At 33.3% G+C, this 23,658-nt stretch overlaps 1 protein-coding gene across 1 annotated transcript in view; it reads left to right on the top strand.

Moving 5' to 3' along the window:
• The window catches only part of Hsd17b4 (hydroxysteroid 17-beta dehydrogenase 4), an 85,801-nt gene that overhangs the window by 31,494 nt on the left and 30,649 nt on the right, over nucleotides 1-23,658 (top strand). Inside the window, exons 10-17 of the mRNA XM_040272113.2 lie at nucleotides 1,700-1,724; nucleotides 3,559-3,687; nucleotides 6,965-7,068; nucleotides 8,557-8,793; nucleotides 11,293-11,344; nucleotides 13,942-14,013; nucleotides 15,133-15,236; nucleotides 19,751-19,816. Coding sequence (XP_040128047.2) covers nucleotides 1,700-1,724; nucleotides 3,559-3,687; nucleotides 6,965-7,068; nucleotides 8,557-8,793; nucleotides 11,293-11,344; nucleotides 13,942-14,013; nucleotides 15,133-15,236; nucleotides 19,751-19,816 — 789 coding nt within the window. The remainder of the gene's footprint in view (nucleotides 1-1,699; nucleotides 1,725-3,558; nucleotides 3,688-6,964; nucleotides 7,069-8,556; nucleotides 8,794-11,292; nucleotides 11,345-13,941; nucleotides 14,014-15,132; nucleotides 15,237-19,750; nucleotides 19,817-23,658) is intronic.

Here is a 23,658-nt window from a genome sequence, read left to right as displayed (position 1 = left end):
TCTATAATAAACCTGTGATATGTACGATACTGTGGAATCCAAAACATTTTTTGGTAGAAAAAGAATCTGGCTCAGTTTGAAGGAAATACTATCTTATTAGCCTGCTTCATTTGAATAAAAAGCTTCTGAGTAAATTAAAGGAGAAAAATAAAATAGCCTTCATATAGCTAACAGAGATATATGCCTCCACCTTTCTAATCACACCCATTGAATGTGAATTGTGAAAATCAGAAGTGGAAGGAAATTTACAAATCTAATTTTACAGAATAGGAAAATTTAATAATATCAAGCCATCTGGAGTTTAAAATTTAGCCTGACCCTCTTTTATCTAAGGAATTTTAAAAATTACTTAACTTTGAAAATTATATTAACTCTGTAAACTAAAATGTATCCTTTCTGAAAAGTTTATATTGGAACATATATACAGGAAAATAAAAACCACCACATTATCACTACGCAGAGAGAACTATATTTTTATGTATTTCCTTCCAGTCTTTTTTAGATGTGTATTTTAAACACACATTCAAAGTCATGTAGACAATTAGGATCATGCTGAGGATAAAATTTTGTTGTTATTTTCATTTACTCTATTGTGAACATTTTTAGTGAGGAACATTTAACATGCCTGATTGATAAAATATGATAAGAGGTGGGTATAATATTCTGACTTAAATTACCACTTTGTTTGCAAAATTCTGATAGATACCTAGAGTGGCAGATAAAGATTTTGGTTCAGTAGGAGCAATTGTTTCTAGCATCTCAGAAGAACTTGTTGCTCACATCACTCCCAAAGTATGATAAAAGGTGATATCTCTTACCTGTTATCAAAACCACTGCTGATTTATGTATTCTTAATTACATCAAGATTCATCAGATATATAAAAGGTGTGGGCATATTAATAAAGGCAAAAGATGATGAAAAGTTACATTCTTATGCCTAGAGCCACCAAGTTGTGTGCTGTCTCCTTATACATTTTTTTCCTACCACATGTAGAATTTGAATATGAAGTTTTACCACAGTGTAGTTGTGTTTGAAAACATGCTGGATTTTCTTATATCAGACATTTTTTCCCTTTAGGATTTTCCTGAATCTCTAAAAACATAGATATATAAAATTTATCTTTCTATGTGGCAGTTGGTATTTGGTGATTTGCCTTATTTCTAAATAAAGATGTTTTACTAACATGAATATGTATAATTCATTAAGTAAAATACTCTATGGGCTTTGAATTTATTTTATTTATTTATTTTTAGTTCACTGGTTCTTTCTAGAAGGACATTTATTTTGAGACTATAATGTGTACAATTTACATTGTATAAATTTCACAGTAACCACGTAAACTATGTGTTGTTATCCTTATTTTACAGATGGTGAAATTTGTGTTTCAGGAGGCCAAATGATTTGACCAGGGTTACATAGCTAGTCAGTGGAAAATATGTTATCAAGCCTTGGCCTCTTACTTCGTAGTCTTTTTTTTTCCTACTATATTGTGTTACTTTAGGTTTCTATTGTGATAATAGGAACAGTGTAAATTCATGGGACCAGTAGACTTTTGTAGAGCCATATTATTTTCATTCATTGTCATCTAGCATTCTATTATACCTAGTAAGATTGCTGCCTTTATTTTAAATTAAAAAATTCTACTAGTGATTATACATTATATAATATAATATAATGTTTCTCCCTCTTTTTTGCTAGGTTGGAGCAGGATGGATTGGAAAATGTAAGTCTCTCAGTTTTGGTTTGCCATTGGTTATTTCCATATCTTTAAATCTGCATTTCCATTACAACCAGGTAATAAGCATATTGTCAAGTGCCTAATCACTAGATTTAGTGCACACATATTCAGACTTGAATATTGTTATACAGCAGATCTTCTAAAACATGGCAATTGTCCTGCAGGCCTCTGTACTTCGAAAGTCTGTTCATTCTGTAGGCAACCCTTATTCAGGACTTTTTCCTGTCTTATTCCTTCATTTAGCAAAGTCTCTCTTTATATTTGTATTTATCCTCCAATATCTCTGGCATCCCACATGCTTATTTTTGCTGTTTCAGCAGAGAAGTGAGTGGGAGGGAGAGGCAATTTTGAAAACATGGGAGGAGCCTATTCTAGATGGCATAGCTAGCAAGTTCTCCAATTCTTTCATGTAATTATTTCCTTCCTCTAGCATAAAATATTGGGAGAGTGAGAAATCACATTGGACAACTTTGCAACATTGGTCAATAAATTGCAACTGATATGGGAATTGTTTTCCTTCTCTTCAATAGTAAATTCATTTAGTATCATCAGTGCTCTTCTGTCCCATCTCTTAAACCTAACTATAGTTGCTTTATAGAATTAAAAAATTGTGAAAATTCTAATACCTTGTTTTCAGTTGGCTGTTGGTATCAAAATTAATCACATGATTAATTGAGTTACTTAAAAGGTTGCTGTCACTGGAGGGCATTGGTACAGTGTATTGTAAATTATTAATATTTTTAGCATTAATGACTGCTCTGTCCAGTTGTTAAAGTTCCTTAAGCATTTGGGTGTCTTTTGAAAAAAACACCCACTTATGATAGGAAGATGAGTGCTTCAGTAAAAGTTCTATCTGGCACTTCATCAATAGGAAAAATTCAAAAGCAGGCATCTCTAGATTTCCCAGTACTTATTAAATTATTAAGTCTTAAATTTAATAATTATCAAGTGCCCCCTTGTAATCCCAGGTACCCAAGAGCTGAGTCGAGAGAATTTCAAGTTCAGGCCAGCCTGGGAAGCCTAGCAAAACCCTGTCTCAAAATAAAATTGAAAAGGACTGACGATATAACACAGTGATAGAGCTCTTGCCTAGTGTGCATAAGGCTCTGGATTCAATTCGGGTGGTGGAGGGAGACAGTCATCAAAAACGGTCTGATCATTATGCTTAAATAAGGTAGCCAGTGTATTTATTCTTCTGGATTTTTAAAAGGAAACAATGTTAAAAATTCTCCTAATGGAATTGATGCAGAACTTATGTTTTCTGTAAATCTGTGCAGTTTAGTTGACTTCTTGTTGAAATGGAAGGAGGGCAAAAGAAGGGTAAAGAGAATTATATGTGGCTATCTGATATACTGATTTTTTGTTAACTAAAATCTTTGGCATGTTACCACCACTAGTCTTCTATTTACTATCCAACACATTCTGTTCTGTTAATCTTCATTTTATATACAAGAAGAGTTATGTATCTTTACTTGAGTCATCTCTGGTTATGAGGTAAGTCTTTTGGTGCAATTATTTTGTAATTTAGCTTTCAGATTCATCATGAGATTTTACCTTTAGTAGTGCCTGGCACAGTCAAAGGAGAAAGTTTTTATTCAAAACAATTTTTTTTTAGTTGACATTTTCCTGATGGGTGTTTTAGGAAAAAGGCATTTTAATGCTCATAGTAAAATTCTACAAAGTGGAACACTTTTTTTTCTGAATTTCCTTTTTCTTGAAGTTAAAAATTTAAGGGGCTTTTACACATTTTACTTTCTGTTTTCCTCCTAAATTATGTGCTCAGTATCTTGTTTTTCTTTTCTTTTTTTCCTATAATTAGTACGCTGGGAGCGGACCCTTGGAGCCATTGCAAGACAGAAGAATCAGCCAATGACTCCTGAGGCAGTGAAGGCTAACTGGGAGAAGATCTGTGACTTTGATAATGCCAGCAAGCCTCAGAATATCCAAGGTAAAGAGAATCCCAAGCCATTTAACCTTGGTTGGGGAACCACAGGCAACAAATATTCTCTCTTATTATATGGAAGGACCTTCTAAACTGTGATGACTTAAACACTTCTATCATGTGTAGTATATTTTCTGCTATAGTTGGTATTAGAACTCTTCGTATTTAAGATATTTATGTCCCACTGTCATTTTTTTATAGTCTTGTTTTTTGGCTTATTAGTGGCAGGGGGATGGATGGCACAAGGCATTTACTTATTTGTGTTAAATGCACCAACTTTTTAGCTGATAGTTCATTTAAAAAAATCTTCCTTTATCTAGATACATGCTCCTAGTTTGACCGAATTTTTCTCTATTTCCTCCAAAGTTTATTTAAGCTTAGTTTACTTGGGCTTAGCTCTTTTTCATTTAGAGAATAAAAGAGGCTTTGCTTTAGTGCTTTGTTTTTGCCATTGTTTCTTTCCTTTTCTATCATATTTTGTCTTCCTTTTATCACCTCTACATAATTTTAGTGCTTTCTTAGAAATACTCAAGCCTAGATACTTAGCAGAACCTTTCCAGATAATCTAGGCTAAGTTGATCTTTCTGTTAGTTGAACTCCTACCCACTTGAACTTCTAATTAACATTTAATTGTAACTGTTGTCCATTGCTTTTTTTCCATGAATATATAGTTTCTTAACTGCATGGCAAATTCTTTGAGGCAGAGATTGTATCTTATATGTAATTCTGTTTGTCTCTCTCTTTTTTGTTTTGTAGTTCTAGGTTTTTGGGGATGCTAGACAGTGTTCTACCACTAAGCTGCACCCCAGTCCTATATATAATTCTTTTGTACTTGGTGTTATCATAGTGCTGAACTCAGAAGGGATTTAATAAATGCTTATTCACCTGAATTATTTAATCACCTACAATATACCCACAGGAAGAGAGACCAAAGAAAATTCACATTTTTTCCTAGTAAAAGTTGCATGTGCGTATGACATGTGAAATTTAAAAGAGTTTTCTGAGTAAGATTATGAGTCAGGATCATTTTATAGAAAAACATTTTTCTTTTTTCCTCAATAATTTTATATTCTGAGTTGATAGAAGAATATATCTGAAAAAATGACTGCTCAGGTTTTTACTATTTTTTTTTTTTTTTTGTACTGGGGGTTGAATCCAGGCTTACGTTACCATGGAGCTACATCCACAGTTATTTTTATTTTTTGAGACAGGGTCTCACTAAGTGGCTTACTAGTGAGGATCTCACTAAGTTGCTGAGGCTTGCATCAAACTTGAGATCCTCCTGCCTCAGCCTTCTGAGTTGCTGGGATTCCAGATGCACCACCATGTCTAGCTTAACTACTGAGCCACATCCCCAGCCCTATTTTGTATTTTATTTAGAAACAGTTGCTTAATGCCTTGCTTCTTTGCTGAGGCTGGCTTTGAACTAGCTATTTTCCTGCCTCAGCCTCTTAAGCTTCTGGGATTGTAGGCATGTACCACTGTACCCAGCTTGGTTTTTGCTTCTTATTGATACTTTCCTTCCTACATGTACATTCTTCAAATCTTCATTATGCCTTTTCTCAGCCAGACGATAACATGATTGATATGTCATAAATGGTAGCAATTTTATATTTTTGATATTTGAGATTAATTTTGTTCTGTGAATGTTGCTTATCAATGAAAATAAACAAAAGAAAAAGGAAAAGTTAAAAACATTTCTCTGCCTTTTTTGCTTCAAAAGTATTAGACCATTATAAAAAAAAGATGTAAGTGAAAAAAAAGTATAATGAAAAGTCATCTTTTCTGATAAGAGTTGACTTACCAGAATACCTATTTTAGTACTTTCAGTTTAGAGATGATTAAACTAAGTCCCAGCAAAACTGACCATTGTTTGAGCTAAGAGTTAATTCAGGTTGTCTATCTCTGAGTGAAGTACTTTTAGCCTGTACCATGGTGCTTTTCAATTAAATAGCCTTCCCTCAAGACAACAGGCTGAAATGGGGATGTAGGGAGAGGATTAGGCAAGAAACTTCTTTAGTAGCATGACCTAGAGTAGCAGGTAATGTTGGTCATCTCAGACTTTGTGTTTTTTTTTTTTTTTTTTTTTTAAAGAGAGAGTGAGAGAGAGAGGGGGACAGAGAGAGAGAGAATTTTAACATTTATTTATTTTTTCTTAGTTGTTGGCGGACATAACATCTTCGTTTGTATGTGGTGCTGAGGATCGAACCCGGGCCGCACGCACGCTAAGCGAGCGCGCTACCGCTTGAGCCACATCCCCAGCCCTCAGACTTTGTGTTTTGTTTTTCATTTTTGTCAGAGTTTAGTAGGAAGCCTATGTCCTAGAGCCTTCAGAATATCTTTAATACATATATCCACATACATGAACTTCTTTACAACCTTTTAGACCCCAGAACAGCAACTTCCACTTTCTGTTTAGAATCACTGTTCATAATGGTGGTTTTCTCTGTCTCTGGAGGTATTTTATTATTATTATTTTTATTTTTTGGTGATTTGAACTCAGGGGTAATTTACCACCAGGCCCTCCCACCTCTGCTTTTTCATTTTTTAAGATTTTGAGACAGAGTCTTGCTAAGTTGCTGAGGATAGCTTTGAACTTGAGATCCTCTGCCTCAACCTTCCAACTCACTGGGATTATAGGTGTGTACCACTGTGCCTGGCAAGAATTTTTAAAACTATCTTTGGACCTGGGGTGAAGGTATTAGTATTCTTCCATCCCAGAGGAAGGGTTGATGGTAGAGCGAGAAGGGAAATCAGTTGTCTTTCCACTAGATAGAGATTACATATCTGCTAACATGTATCCTACTTTATGGGTTTAATTATACATTGTACTTATTGCAGGGTGAAGAGGGTATAATCAGTTATCTAGAACAAGCACCTTCCTCCTACACTCCTCATTCTTCTTTTTTTAAAAAAATATTTTTAGTTGAACACAATACTTTTATTTTATTTGTTTATTTTTATGTGGTTCTGAGGATGGAACTCAGGGCCTTACACATGCGATGCAAGCACTTTGCCACTGAGCCACAGCCTCAGCCTCTCCTCATTCTTCTTTACCATAAAATAGCTGAAAAGCTCTGAGTCCGTGAAGAGTACATTAGGCTATGCTTTTGGTCTATTTCAAAGTTTTTCACAGTTTTTTCCTACAGAAGTCTAACATCATATATTCAGTTCATGAATAATGAGGAGGTTCTATAGTTGGCAACTGTTATCTAGCTTACTGTTGCATTTTTAGTTACATTTTTAAACCAAGCTTCATTTTCTTTATTTTTCTTAATTTTAGAATCAGTTGCAGGTATGATTGAAGTTTTACATAAAATAGATGCAGAAGGAGGAGTTTCAATAAATCATACCAGTCATGCAACATCTACAGCTACTTCAGGATTTGTAAGTGGGGAATGTTGTCTCCTCTGAAACTTGTCCTTCCTTCCTCCTCCTCTTTTTTTTTCCTCCCTCCACTGCCCCTTTTATTTTTTTCAGATGCAGTTATTCTCTTTAAGTCTCTAAAGTTATGCCTAATAATGAAGAGAAACATGGCATAGATACTTTAAAATAGAGAATAGTGATAACACTAGGAATCTAATTTTTAAGTCTGAGAGTGTTCTCAGTGTGTTATTGGGATTTTTACTTTAAAATAGAGGGTCAGCAAAATTTTGGGGGACAGAGCAAATATTTTAGGTGTTAGAGCAAATATTTTAAGTGTTAGAGGCCACATACTGTTTTTAACACATAGTATTCTGGTTTTTCTTTTTCTTTCCTTTTGGCACTGGAATTGAAATCAGGGCCTAAGCACAAACATGCATTCTACCTCTGAGCTATACCACAAGTTCTATTTATTTATATGAGTTTTTTAAAAAATATATTTATTGTTTAATTGGACACAATATTTTTATTTTATTTATTTATTCATTTTTATGTGGTGCTGAGGATCGAGCCCAGGGTCTCACATGTGCTAGGCGAGCACTCCACCACTGAGCCACAATCCCAGCCCTATATATATATTTTCTAACCACCTTTTGAAAATGTAAAAACCCTTGTAAACTTCTAGTCCTTGTTTGTTGACTCCTGCTGTAGGATAAAAGTGACTGGAAAATTGGACATCATTTTTTTATAATATGTGCTTCACATAGTAGTTAGGCATATCATCTGTAAATTGAAAAATCTATCATCCAGTTAGGCAAAAGACATTCCTGGAAAGAAATTTTAGGTTAAATCTCAGTGTAACTGAAAATGTTATTAAGCAATTTAATTTATAATCATTATGCTATGATTTGCTCATTTGTTTATAGTGAATTCTTTAAAAGAAATATTTAGTTGTAGATGGACACAATATCTTGATTTATCATTTTTATGTGGTGTTGAGGATTGAACCCAGTGCCTCACCCATGCAAGGCAGACGCTCTACCATTGAGCTCCAGTCCCAGCCCCTACAATGAATTTTATACAGTTGATTTTGTAAAACAGTTCACTATCCCGTAATTATAACAGATTTCATTCTTTTTTGGATTTTGGTAGCCAGTATTTGCTGAATTAATAAAGTTTCCACTGTCAGAGACAGGAAAATTCAAAATGAGACATAATATGTGTTAGTAAGAAGCAAGCAATAAAAAAGTACTTATCTGTAAATGAAGTCTTTTTCTAGGCTTTACTTGGTTTTTATGTAAAATATCAAATGTAATGAAATGAATAATGAATAAATATAATGAAATAATTATGTTCCATCAAATTCATTGACATTTGATTAACATCTGTTTAAAGGCAAAGCTAGGTATATAAACAGTTAATAGTTTTAAAATAAAATAGTTTTAAAAGTTAAAATTTTAAAAATTTGACAAAAATATCAATGAAAAAATAATTTTTTCAACTTTTCTATAGGCTGGAGCTATTGGCTATAAACTCCCTTCATTTTCTTCTGCTTACACGGAAATGGAAACAATTATGTATGCTCTTGGAGTGGGAGCATCTGTCAAAGATCCAAAGGATTTGAAATTTGTTTATGAAGGAAGTTCTGATTTCTCCTGTTTGCCTACCTTTGGAGTTATCATAGCTCAGAAATCTATGATGGGTGGAGGATTAGCAGAGATTCCTGGGCTTTCAATCAACTTTGCACAGGTATGCCTAATAAGAAATTTTGTTTGACTTTTCTTCTGTTTCTTTAGATGTTATCAGTAAATGTCACATCCAGTATGCATACGTATATCTGTATTGTATATATTATATGTACGTGTATGTGTGTGTGTGTATATATACATAAAACTATAAAATAATTTATAACAATGTTTAGTTCAGGAATAAAGATTTAGCATATTTTTTGACTTTTGTGTTTAAGAATAAAAAAGCTGGGCATCATGGTGCATGTCTTATGTAATCCCATCTTCTCAAGAGGCCAAGGCAGGAGGATCATAGTTCATAGCCAGTCTCAACAACTCAGCAAGGCTCTAAGCAACTTAGTGAGATGCTGTTTGTAAATAAAATATAAAGAGGGCTGGGGATGTGGCTCAGTGGTTAAGCCCCCTGGGTTCAATACCTGGTAGCAAAACAAGAAGAATAAAAGAGAGGGAGAATTAGTTTGCTATTTGACCAAGGGTAAATAACTTCTCTAGACTTCAGTTCCTTATCTATAAAATATATGTGACAGTTCTTATCTCATGATATTAGGTCAAGAAGCAAGCCAAATAGTTATCTGGTAAAAGAGTATTGGGGGAGAACAGGTGGAAAAAAGGTCCTGAGGTTGGTGCATATTTGGCTTATATTTGGAATAGCAGAGGGGCCAGTATAGCTGTAAAGTGTATTAGGGGTCACTCTATTCAGGGGCGGCAGAAGAATAAGGCCTTGTTGTCATTGTAAGGATTTCAGCTTATATTCTGTTTAACATGGGAGGCCAAGGGCAACCCTTTTAAGGATTGCCATGATCCACCTATATTCACTCACAGGTTCAATGCTATTGTGTGGAGAAGAGATTATATGGGAACCAAGCATAGAAGCTAAGAAACCACTAGAAGCCTATTGTAGTAATCCAAGCAAAAATTCTAGATAGGCAGGGAAAAAAAGAGGAGTCTAGGAGGAAGGTATTTGTTCTAGATAATTGATTTATACCCTCTTCACCCTACAATAAGTACAATGTATAATTAAATATGCAATATATTTAACATATATAGTAGTTGCATGTGACATTACTGTGTATAATTATACTCACATGTACACATTTATTTTAAGGTGGAGGTAGTCAGGAATGGTTTTGGATAAGTTACACATTCAACTGAAGATGTAGAAAGGACAGTTGAGAGTAAATCTAAAGTTTGGAGGAAAGGTCTAAATAGGATCTTTGGCATATAGGTAATATGTTAAAACTTGAGAATAGGTAAAATCATCTAATGTGTGAGTTTAAATAGAGAAGAGATCTGAGTTTAGGGCCCTGCAGTGTTCATAGGTAGAAGTGATACAGAGAACTAAAAGAATGAATAAAATGAACACTTATGAGAAAGTTTTGAAATAGGATATATTTTAATATTGGAGTAAAGTTAAGGTTGAGCCCAGCAGTAGTTCTTGAGTCAGAGCTCTGAAAAGATTTCTGTAACTTTGGTTGAAGATTATCCCATTGCTCATGGGTATCTCCTCTGAATACACGGGAAACATATTAGAGTATTTGATGAAATTGGGAGGAGGGCCAGAAATATATGCTGGGCAGTTTGCTGTTTTAGTTATCATCCATGGTGCAGCACACTGTTCTTCTGTTTGGATAATACAAGTGCAAAAAATTAAAACAAATATTTCAAAATTCTCCCCTCAGAATTGGAAATCATAAATGGTGATCATATTCTGTGACTAGGAATGATAGCCACCTTGCAATTTGAATCCCAGTCTTCCCAATCTTGAGTTATCAGACTATGTGACAGAGTCAGGCAGGTAGTCCTTCATTTATTTTCCCATCTTTTTTTTTTCCTTCTGAATTTTGGGGACTGGGAGACTGTCCCACTGCAGTGGAGTGCACTGATTTGGGTATAAGGATCAAGTTTTGCTTTTCCTACATAAGATGGTTTATTTTGCTTTGTTGCTATTAATTTATACAGTGCCCTTAGTATCTATTCTTCATAGATAATTTATAAAATAATGGTAAAAAGGGAATGTTGACATTAACAGTGCTTGCCTTTCAATATGTCTTTCTTTTTGTGTTTTAGTTGAGTCATTTCTGGTTGGTATGTGTGACCTGAAATTACTTTACTAGCAGTGGCCCTTTTGTTCACTTTTGCTCAACAAATACTTATTGGATACCTAATATGTTCCAGGCATTGTTATAAGCACTGGGAATAAAGCATAGTTTGGTGTCTCATTTTTGGCAAATAATCTATAATTATCAGTCAACAAGGATTTGTGCATGCCAAGAAAGAGCATAAATGTATGTTCTTTGCTCCAAAAGTGATGGATGTCTTCAGATTGGTGACTGATTATTTCTGAGTCACATGATTAAGAAGTAGTTCTTAAAAGCCAAACTGAGAGAGATATGATGGGAGCATGTGGACAATAAAATGTCACTTGTGATAAGCAATATCCAGAGCAGAAGCTATGGGACAAAGCAGTTGGCTAATAAAAATTTTGCTCATCTTAACATAGGTTCTTCATGGGGAGCAATACTTGGAGTTATATAAACCTCTTCCTAGATCAGGTGAGTACCTTATACACGAATTCCATAATTTTCTAATTAACATTCCAAACTGTGCCAATGTCTTAAAGAGGAGTGATCCAGGGAAACATAATTAGAAATTACTATGTACTTATAAACCACTGGAGTAGGTTGATGTTAACTAGTATCTATTTTGTTTACTTTAAACTTTGTTCATTGATATGGCTGTTATCAATGTAATATGCCTATTTTAAGTCCTCTGGGTATAAACCAAGAAGTGGGATAGCTGGATCAAATGATATTACATAGTTTCACATTACTTTCTAGTAAGTGTGAAAACTGAAAATTCAAGATACTTGTGGTTTGGAACCTTTTTAAACTATAGAAAACCAAGAGCATAGCTACTATGTGATTGTCTATTCATACAACATACCAATTGATGAAGCATGGGGTCATAGGCATCAGATGTTTAATGTTATCATCTCTTACTTGCTAATTTGTTAACTGCAGTGGTACTATCATTAGCTGACTTATCCCTCATCTTAGTAAAAACATAACCATTAGATAGAGCAGAAGAAACCTGACAAAAACACTATTTTCCTTCACGAATCAGAACATGTTCTATCCAGCATATAGTGGTCTCTAGAGTCTCTGAGTTCAAGAGTTTTATCTTTATTATGTTTTTATATGATGTCTTTATTAGACATTTCTTTCTCAGTATGACTTCTATTATTAGTGCAAAACAATACATTATTTCGTGCAGAAGGTAAGACTGATAATGTTACCAGCCTTGATTCTCTAACAGAATATATAACCATCAAATCTCAGTATACATAAAATTACTTTTGAACAGTTAAGCATTATATAAATATAATTATTATGACAGATTTCCAAAACAGAATTTCAGGTAGTTGTGGTTTAATTGTTAGTATACATTGAACCTTTTACTCCTAAATATTCTTTAACTAGATTTTTACCAATTTATAAAATGATATGTACTCAAAATAGAAAATTTGGAAACTAAAGAAAGGTAGATTAAGGAATCAGTTGTCTGGAATTATTCACTTTTAATATTTATTAGGTATTCATTATGTACCAGGCATTTTGTTAAGTGTTAGTAATGTAACTATGGAAAAAAATGTCATCCTTGCTTTTGCAGAGCTTAGAGTCTGTCTAGTAGACAATAGGCATTGGTAAACATTGTAAAATACCTTATAAATGGTAGGAGTGCACAAGGGAAAGTCTTTAACCTGCAACTTAACTTGGGGTTGGGGAAATCTTGGTGGAAATGAACTCTGAGCTGAGATCTGAAGGTTGAATTAGGATTTAACATTGTAAAGAGGAGACTGGAAAATAATTTAAGGCCAAGGGAGAAATACTATGTGTAGTGGTTTGGAAGTAAGAAAAAGCATTGGTAGTTTAAGGAAACTGAAAATAGTTCAAAAAAGTTGGGGAGAGTAGCAAGATTATGAGAGTAGAGAGCTAAGAAGGATCTTGGAAGGTCCCAAAAGTCAGATTAAGAAGTTTGAATTTCGTTATAAAGGCAATAAGTTGCTACTGAAGGACTTTAAACCAGAGAGTATATGAACAGATTTGGATTTTGGGAAGCATTACTCTGGCTTGTCTTTGTAATACTTCACATTCCTTTAATCATCTATCACATCCAGATAGTTACCAAATTATTTGAGTCTCTATCTTAAATACATCTAGAATTCTTCTGTTTCTGTCTACGTCTGCTCCCAATTTTTCAACTTTGTTCTCTCACCTTCTGATTTCTCTTTACCTCTGCTGTTTTTTCCCATAGGCCCATCCACCTCACTGAAGCCAAAATTATATTTCTAAAATGCAAATGTGTTTGCGGCTTCCTTATTTGAAACCCCAAATGATTATCCCTAGACATCAGGATGAAGTTAGAAATTTTTAATATGACCTGGCTTCTACTAATTTATGAATACTCGAATCTTGTCATATGCTTATTTTCTGTGAGTCAAGGATGATGCTCAAGTTTGTGGTTTGGCAGTTGGATGGTTCATTCCATTTCTTCATAAAGAACAAAAGAGAAAAGCAGGTTTTAAGAAGAAAAACCTGAGGATTTCACTCTTAAATAATGATTATCAGAACATAACCAGTTAAATGAGAGAATAGTGAGTCTTAGAGTAATTAGAAGGAAATAAAAGGTGTGATGACGCTACATCGAGTACAACCGTAGAAATGTAAAGTTGTGCTGCAGTATACAATGAATCAAAATGCATTCTGCTGTCATATGTACCTAATTAAAATAAATAAATAAATAAATTAAAAAACTAATGGAGATTTGAGAAGGAATGGGATAAATGGTATTGGTGCTCAACAAATGTGGATGACAGAAGAGACCAGGAAGAGTCGTTGACATTGGAAATGGTTACTTTTTAAATATCTAATTTATTAGAAGTGTTAATGTTTCAAATTTAGAGATTCAGGCATTATGAATTATTAATGTCAAATTTTATTTCTAATGAGTTCAGGAATATTACTTCAAATCATAATTTTTGAGTTTTGTTGAAATTACAGTAGAAACTATATTAAGTTATTTCATGTTTTAATGTAATAATTTATGGTCTTTAGAATAGTCTACTTATTTATTTTACTTTTCATTTTAGGAAAATTAAAATGTGAAGCAGTTGTTGCTGATGTCCTAGATAAAGGATCTGGCGCAGTAATTCTTATGGATGGTAACTCACTTATAGTTCTCATAATAATATTGTTAACTTGATAACCTTTATATGTAATATAATGCCTACTACAGAAATAGATTAATAAGTTTGTGTTTATTTTACAGTTTGTAAGAAAGCAAGATTAGCTCTTTAAGAAAAGAGAAACAGGGTGGGGGAAGGAAGTATAATGGGACTAGAGCCAGGGAAGGTGGGGCTTTTTAAAAACAACATAATCAAAGCCTATGAAAAATATGGCTTGAATATAAATCATAGAGGAGAATTATGCTTGCTGGAGTATGTTTTTGGCAGAATAAATATTAGCTCTCAATTAATAGGCTGCATTATAGATAGTTTTCTTGTGTAAGCTATTTGGAACTTGTAATATATTTGGTCATAGTATCATTCTTCTAAATGATAGACAGATTTCTATGCTTGTGCATTTAAGCTTATAGAACTTGTAATATTTAAACATCATAGCCACATTTTATCTTCAGTGAGAAAAAAGAATATAGTAGTTCAATAAATGTTGAAATAGTAGTAGTTCAACATGCTAAAGACACATTGCCTGAAATTTATTTTAAAGTTCAAGTAGAAGAGAAATATTTATTGTCAAAGACTAAAGAACAGGGGAACATTTGATATTGCTTGATATTTTGAATATAGGCCTTCTTGTTTTGTCATATATTGGAGGTTATGCAGATGCTCCTTTATTTATCATGGGATTACATGACAAATCCATTATTAAGTTATTCCCACTTAGTTTCTCTTTTACATTCTATGCTGCTTTTGAGTGCTTTGGCAGAAAGTTTGAAAGTCTGAACATGTTTACTTGCATTTTCTAGTGGAATTGTTTGAAACTTTTGTGATAGAAAAAAATTAAAATATGAATGGTAGTTGGGGAGGTTTAGGAAGTGAAAAAAACTGCTATTTCATAGTTGAGAAAAGATTTGAGAAACTTTTCTTTTAGAGACTGGTTTTAAATGCATTTAGATGAGAGCTTTGAAGTCCAAGCTAGATCATTGTAACTTTTGGAACCCTTTCATAATTGGATTTTATTTTTGGAATTTAATGGAATTGTGAACATCTTGGTTAATAAGTTATGTTTTTTTGGTGACTTTTTTTTCCTTTTATTTACAGTCTATTCTTATTCTGGGAAGGAACTTATATGCTATAATCAGTTCTCTCTCTTTCTGGTTGGCTCTGGAGGCTTTGGAGGAAAACGGACATCAGAAAAACTCAAGGTAAGGATGGCTTTGTTTTATTGACACATATTTTTATATCTTTAAGGGTACATAATAGTAACTCAACGCATATAGATATTATATAATCATCAAACCAGGATAATAAGTGTTTGCATCTCTTCAAACATTCATTATTTTTATATGTTTGAAATTTCATACTGTTCTAGTTATTTTGAAATATATCAGATTATTTTAAGCCTACAGTTACTCTACTGTGCTAAAGAAGAACCAGAACTAATTCCTGCACTGTTTTGTTGACCTTGAATAAACTTCTTCCCATTCTCCCTCCCTATACTGCCTTTCCACTTTTTTTTTTTTAATTCTTTGTAGTTATAGATGGACAGCATGCCCTTATTTTGTCTATTTTTATGTGGTGCTAGGGATCCAACCTAGTGCCTCACACGTGCTAGGCAAGTGCCGTGCCACTGAGCCACAACTGCAGCCCATGCCTTTCCCATTCTTTAAGTAACCACAATTTCATTGTGTTCTTCTATATGATTGACTTGTTAGTTTCCAGACAGGGGTAAGAACATGTGTTATTTGTCTTTCTGTGTTTGGCTTATTTTCCTTTATCCATTTGGCTGCAAATGATGGGATTTCATTCTTATTGGCTCAATAATATTAGATTTTTTAATCTTTCCCATATTTTCTTTATCCATTCAACCACTGAAGGGCACTGTAGTTGATCACATTTTTAGCTTTCTTTTTGGTATGTTTTCATCTCCTTTGGCTATATACCCAGTAGTAGAATTGCTAGATCATATTGTAGTTCTATTTTTAGTTTGTTTTTTTGGTACTGAGAATTTAACCCAGGGCTGCTTTACCACTGATCTACATCTAGCCCAGCTAGAAGGTAACTAGAGAGAATAGATGGCTGATAAGAGACCTTCTCCAGTCATAACAGATCTCAAAAACTACCTCAGCTGAGGCCTGAATTTAATTGGATTAGATTGTGGAACAATTTGTGTCCCAAGATATTTCTGAAAATAGAAGAATCCATTGACGATTATTGGTGCCTAATAGCAGGAGATGATACAAAAAGAGGCAGAGAGTTTCATAGAGATCAGGGAGAGACAGTTGAAGAAAGCCCTGCTAAAATCATTGTCATTCCAGGGTGACAGTGTGTACACTCAGGCCTGCACACTGTGGAGGAAATAGATGTACCAAAGTGGTCTAATTTCTACATAAATAAAGAATTAAACACTAACAAGCCATAGAAGGGGAGGGGATTAGTGTCCAGTTGTTATACTATACAGTTACCAGCCAAAGATTATAAGACATGAAAGAAATAGGAGAATGTTTCCCATAGGAAGGAGAAAGGAAAACAGATGATGACAATAAAACAAAACAAACAAACAAACAAACCAGACAATAGAAACAGTTTTTCCAAAGGACTTAAGACAGACTTTAAAGCAGCTATCATGAATATGTTCAAATGATTAAAAGAAACCATGCTTAAGTGATGATATTACTCCTCAAATAGAGAATATCAATTAATAGACACAAATTATAAAAAGGAACCAAATAGAAATTCTGGAGCTAGAAGCATAACTGAAATGAAAAATTTACTGTTGTAGACCCAATTGTAGATTTGAACTAACAAAAGAATCAAAAAGCCTGAAGGAGACAGTTTGATTAGTGATTATAGAATCTGAAGAACAGAGAGAAAAAAAAAGGCTCAAAAATGTGGGACACCATTAAGTACACTAATAGTCATAGAATGGGTGTACCAGAAAAAGAGAAAGCAGCCATAAGAGGTAATGACTGGTTAAAGCACTAGTCTGCCTATCTAGGAAACTCAACCAACTCCAAATGGATTATAAATCCAAAGAGATCCACTTTCTGTGTATCAGGAAAAAAAAACATTTAAAGCCAGAAAGAGAATGCTTTGAAAATAATGAGAGAAAAATGACTCATCTCTTTAAAAAGCACCCCAATAAAATTAGCAACTGACTTTTCTTGAGAAACAGTGGAGGCTAAAGGACCATGTGGAAGATATATCCAGAGTGCTTAAAAGGCAAAAAACAGTCCCCCCATGAACAAAACAAAACACTGGTACCAAAGAAACTTATAACTAGCAAAACTATATTTCTAAAATGAAAGCAAAATAAAAAATTTCCTAGATAACAAGAGCAGAGAATGTATTGCTAGCGGATCTTCTTTATAAGAAGGACTAAAGAATGTTCTTTAGATTGATAGCAAATGATATATTATACAATTCCATTTATATGAAATGTTTAGCATAGGCAATCTTTAGAGACAAAGATAGCTAAGGACAGAAAGGGCTAAGGATGTAGGGTAATAGATAGGGAGATGAAAATGTGGTCAAGTTGATTCTGGTGATGGTTGCACAACTGTGAATCGCACATTTCAAATGGGTGAGTTGAATGTGAATTGTACCAACACATATATTTTTTTCCTTTGGTACTGGGGATTGAACTCTGGGATGCTGAACCACTGACCCACATTCCCAGGGTCTCACTGAATTGCTTAGGTCCTGACTAAGTTGCTGAGTTTGGTTTTGAACTCACGATCCTTTTGCCTCAGCCTCCCCAGCTGCTGGGATCACAAGCATGTGCCAGTACACCCAGCTCAACATGTGTATTTTAAAAGTAATATCGATCAATACTAAGACAAGGGAAGCCATGACTTAGGCCTGCATTTTAAAATGTTGTGACCATTTCTTGCTTGTATGTGTAAAATTACCTGGACAGCTATCAGATGATGATTATGTGGGGTTATACTTACCTATAGATAGTGACTTACAAGTTGTTAAAAACCCTAATATAGGTTGGGCATGGTACCAGCATATAATGAAAAACTTAGAAGTATAATTTCATGCTTCCATTTAAATTTCAAGCTTTTAGTGAAGAGATTATGTTATAAAGGGTAAAGTATAAATCTGAGCTTATATTTGATTAAGTAAACACAACATACTATTTGTTTCTCTTTTTTAATTGTGTGTGCGTGCATGCTGGAGATCAAACCCAGGGCCTCATACAGGGAAGGAAAGTGCTTTATCACTTAGCCACATCTTCAGCCCTATATATTTATTTTAATTGGTTAATAATGAAGTAAGGAAGGTCTGCTAGCAATACATTCTCTGCTCTTGTTTATCTAGGAAATTATAAATTTTGCTCTCATTCTAGAAATATATAATTTTGATAGTTATAAGATTCTTGGGTACTAGTGTTGTGTTTTGTTTATGGGGGGACTGTTTTTTGCCTTTTAAGCACTCTGGATAAATCTTCCACATGGTCCTTTGGCCTCCACTGTTTCTAGTATTGTAAGCTAGATCCCTTATTTTAGATATTGTTGTAATAATTGAATAGAAATTTCTCACTAGCATCATTTGGTTCTTTCATAAAAAATATGAGCTTATGCTATGTCATGGTGAAGCCATCTGCCATCAACTGGTTGCTCTCCTGTTAACAGTAGAACTGTTACGGCAGCACTGTCCATCTTACTTGTTCTTTGCATGTATTTTTATGACTGTGGCTTAAAGTAGATTTTTGTAAAATAAGGGGTACATTTTGTAGAATAAGCTGTTTTTCTAGACAGCTCAGGACTACTTAATGTATATGACTAAACAGTGAAATCTGGTTCCCAAATTGCACTGTTCCAAAACCTAGTAGAATGAACTGAAAATAAATACACGAATAAAACTTGCAGAGTGCATGCAACTGAAACGGTAATCTTTGAAAAGTAGTAGCCTCTTGTTTGTTTTTAGAAATAGCCACTTTCACCATGATTTTTTAAAAATTTTTTAGCATAAATCTGGGACTATGTGTAAGGTTGGCATTTTTATTGCCTAATTCTTTAACACTCTGAAAGAATAAAACTGATGTTATTATAGAAAATTTACATATTAGAGACAAAAAATTTGTTTCTCTTATAAATTATTGGAAAGTAGATATTAGTAGGTATTAGCTATATGACTACAATTGAATTAATGTTAATTAAATGTGACTTTAATCTTTGATTTACATTAGCTATATAAATTTGTACTCAGATTCTTTCTACATGCTACTATGTTTTCATTAGTACTTTTAAGTCTTGGCATTAAGTTGGTATTAAATTAGTATTTTTTGGTAATTGAGTTTAAAATGTATGATTTTGTTAAGATGCTGAATTAAAATATGTAAGGATTTTAAAAGACTGAATTTAAAATTGAATCTATTTAAATTGATTGTGTCTAATTGTTATAGTCATCATCTTTTACAAGGGAAAAACTGTTCTCAACTTTTTCTTATTTGTGACCTGGAGAATGGATCTGATTATATAATTCCTTACATTAAAAGGGGTCAATTGAGGGACATAATTATGTATATGGAGCTAGGAGGTATGCAGTTTTAAATATTATAGTCTCCTAAACATAATGTATACAAAACTCCCCTTTATCTAATTTGCAGAGTTTATTATATTGAAACATGGTTGTTAATCAAATGCAAGTTTAGGTAAAGAGAATCATAAAACTTGTATTTAAGATTTAACATAATCTCTTTTGATTTTAGGTAGCTCTCGATGTACCTAGTAGATCTCCGGATGCTGTACTTAGAGATACCACCTCACTTAATCAGGTAAGGTTATTTTTGAAAAGTGATAAATCCACCTGACTGATGACAATTTTTTGTTTATAACTCTGATACCCTGTACTTCTCTGCATCCAGAAGTGTTGCCTATGTCTTCAACATAATAAAGGTATGTTTTCTGTGGTTGGAATTCATTTTTTTATAAATTTTAGTTGTTGATTTTTTTTCTGTACTAGATTAAAAAAAAAGTTTTTTCATTAGTCAACTCAAATACCATTGTGCTTTGTGGCAATGCAGTACTTGCCTGAAAGAGACTGGTTACCTTAATAGTGAAAAATTTCATGAAAACCTTAGAGGGCAGGATAATTGAGTTAAGAAAGGCAGGTATTAGTCAATCTTACCTTTTTGGGAAAGAAATCTGTGCCACATTGCTTGGAAGCATATGATTTCATGCTAACTTTAAGTGACAGGGAAACAACAAAGCTTTGTGTGGTAGATGATTTAATTTTTTATATTTGGCATAACCAATTTGTTTTCTGATTGGGGAGGTAAAGTACCCTGTCAGTTCACAAATTCTGGAGGCCTGATAAGATTTATTTTAGAAACAGAAGTTAACCATAAAGATGAGAAAAGCAAGTTTTCTTTTTGAGACCTCAAGATTCTTTTTTAATGTGATCACAAGAATAACAGTGTAGTTGTTGAACAAAATTCTTAAACCTCTAGAGTTATACTGTGTGTTAGTGTGTAATAGCAGCAAATTATTTGTAATATTCATTTATTTTTTGTTGGTTTTGATGTGTTGATTTGAAAACTTTTGCAGGATTTGTTTCCTGATATTTTCAAAAAGAACTAAGATTGGTATATCTGAATTATGTTTTTTTCTGCACTAAATAAAAGAAAGAAAACTACTTTATCCTTAGATTGTTTTTCTCCCCCTTTAAGTGTTTTTCATCTTTTACCGTAAGAATTCAGGTAATACATAAAGTTTAACAGAGAAATTAATTTGTTAGGGTATTATAAAACAAAAATGGTTCATGGTTTGATGGTTCAGAAAACCCAACACATGCTTTGTTATTATTCTTGGGTTATACTGAAATAAAAATGTTATCTTCTGTAGATAAAAGTTGGATAATTTCTTAGGTTTGAATTTCTAAACAGTTACTAGAGGGTTTTCTATCATTTTCTCTTTTTCAGATGATGAACTTTTTATTAGATTTTAGCAAGATTTAATATTTTGCTGTCTGATAAAGGATAGTTTCTAAGTTTCTTATTTTTTTGTATAAATAATGAGCACTCATTTGACAGTGCTTCTGAACCATTTTGTGTCATATAAATTTTCATAAGTCTGTTTGCAACAAACTTTGCATAAATTTCAGAGAATTTGTGGACCATCTGAAACTGTATCTGTTCTGTAGGAAACACAAATCAAGTAGAAGAAACGTCACTTATTGTTATAGAGTGGAAAGGACATTTGGATACTCCAGAAGTAGATGTCAGTAGTAGCTAAGGCAGCTGTCTCAAGCAATGAATGGTTAAATTCGATACTTTGATTTGTAGAGAAAGTGTTACATTCAGAGAAGGGATACTCATTAGGGAGTGATATACACAAGGGTTTAGTAGTAACCATGAGACCTTGCTGAACTAGGATGTTGTGTGGATATTCTGAGATGTAGGCCTCACAGTTTGTCAAAAAAGGGTTTGAAAAGTAATGATAGAGTGTGGGAGAGGAGGAAAACATGATGTGTGTTTAAGGACTAAATTGGAGCATTTATTGGAGGATAGTGGAAGATGATTGTGGATAGGCAAATCTTTGAGGAGGAGGAAACAAAAAAATAATATGCCATTACAGCAAACTTTGTGTTAAGTATTTTTTAATCAAATAACGTTTTAGTTGTTTCTTAGTAAAGAACTGACATCCATATTACGTCTGGAATATTCTATTTATAATGCCTTAAATAGAGATTCTGCAAACTGATATGGTAATACAGGTGAATTTATAGATTTTTATAATAAACAAAATTTAACTATAGTAGTCGAGAAAGACCAAACAATAAAGAGATAAGACTTTGCATTTGAGATTTAGAAAAAATATAATTTTCCCAGATACAAACCTGATACTATTTATTATACCTAATACTTGAGTTATCATTATTAAATGAAGTTAGTTTTTGGAACTACCCATTCTCAGTATTTAAAAGAAAAGAACTATTGTACATCTTCTGGTCTTAAAACCTCAAAGAGATGAATTTACTGCCATGTTCAGCTCCAGAAGACTCCTTTAAACTTTTAGGCTCTATGGCACCATCACCTTCCTGTCACAACATGTTCGTCCACTTGAATGATCCTGGGAAGGTGAAAATTTACAAATTAATCATTGAGAAGCAGAAATAAATCATTGAGAAGTCCTAAAATAAAGCAGAACTAAATTACTATATGTGTTATAGCTACTACCTGCTTTTTTTTTTAACAATGATTTATTATTTCCCAGGACTCTTTGGGTTGACTGAGTGATCCTTGTGCTACAAATAGTAGTTTAGAGATGGCAAGGCTGAAAGCCTCCAAAATGGCTTCTTTTATAAGTCTAGGGTCTGTGCTTCTAGCTTTTGGCTGGGATGCCTTGAATTTTCTCCACTTAGCTTTCTTTATGTAGTGTCTCATCTTTTAGGGCCTTTCTATATGGTCTTCAAGGGACCACTGTTTCATCCCTGGAGTTCTTTTCCTTGTAGTTCCTCCTCGTTAGTATACACAAAATCTAGCTCCCCAGCATTCTGATCTATATTTCTTTAATTCAGTGACAGCATTTTGCGATTTGGGTTTCTTTCTTGTGTTGTAATCTGGGAAGTACTATGAGGAGAAATCTGTGGTGATTGTAGAACACCTATGTGTATGTGTATGTATATACATGTATATATTTGCTCTACAATATATGTACGTGTGTGTGTGTATATTTTGGCCAAGAATCATAGTACTGCCTCATTTATTGCCCCCTTTTTAAAGAAAATAATTTTCTAGTTGTTTATAATGAAAGACTTAAGTCTATTCCAGGTACTCATCATAACAGTGAAAATCAGAAATCCTATATATATTTCTTCCTGTCCCGAATGCTTCATTTTCTTATTTAATCTATTAGTTTTTCTATTGGTGTTCTTTGCCTTCCACTTGTTTTTTGTATAAGAAAGAACTTATTTTTACTTTTTCTCCTCCCTTTTTATTATTCCCATTTTTAAGAATGCATTTTTACTTTTTCAGTGCATTTAAAATTTGTATATTGTTTGCATCATTTTCTATCTTTGTCTTCATCTTAATTTATGGTTCAATATGATAGTCATTTGTCTATGCTGCTAAGTTATTTTTGGGTTGGATGAAGCTCCTCCTGTAGGAGGTTCTTTAATGACACTTGGCTGGATATGAAATCTCATTTCTTAAGCATTCTGCTCCATTTTTGCCTTGCTGTGAATATTGTTTTTGAGAAGTCTGATGCCAGTCTGCAAGTTAGAAGATATTTGGTTTTTTGAGGTCCTCAACATTTTCTTTATCTTTAAAGTTTGAAGGTTTCATTGCTCACTGAATATGTATATTAAGATCTTTTAAAGGATTGTAATTTTAAATATTAGCTTTCTTTCAGTTTTTTCTTTCTTCAGCTACTCCAGGTATATGTTAGATCTTTTTCTTTCAGTTATTTTCTCTTTTCCTTTTAATTCCTTCTTGTTCTCCTTTTCATTCTCATGGTTCTATCACTCCCTTTCTTCCACCCTTATCACATTTTTATTTGAATATCTTCTCCTTTGGGTACCTTGTAATTTAGTATTCATTTTAAATATGATTTTTTTCTTCTATTTTTTGTAATTATATAAGGAGGACATATTTATTATGAATTATTGATTTTATAA

The sequence above is a fragment of the Ictidomys tridecemlineatus genome, chromosome 1, assembly GCF_052094955.1.
Source record: "Ictidomys tridecemlineatus isolate mIctTri1 chromosome 1, mIctTri1.hap1, whole genome shotgun sequence".
In the NCBI taxonomy this organism is placed as follows: domain Eukaryota; kingdom Metazoa; phylum Chordata; class Mammalia; order Rodentia; family Sciuridae; genus Ictidomys; species Ictidomys tridecemlineatus.
Note: the sequence above shows the minus strand (reverse complement) of the source record. Positions and strands in the feature narration are given on the sequence as shown.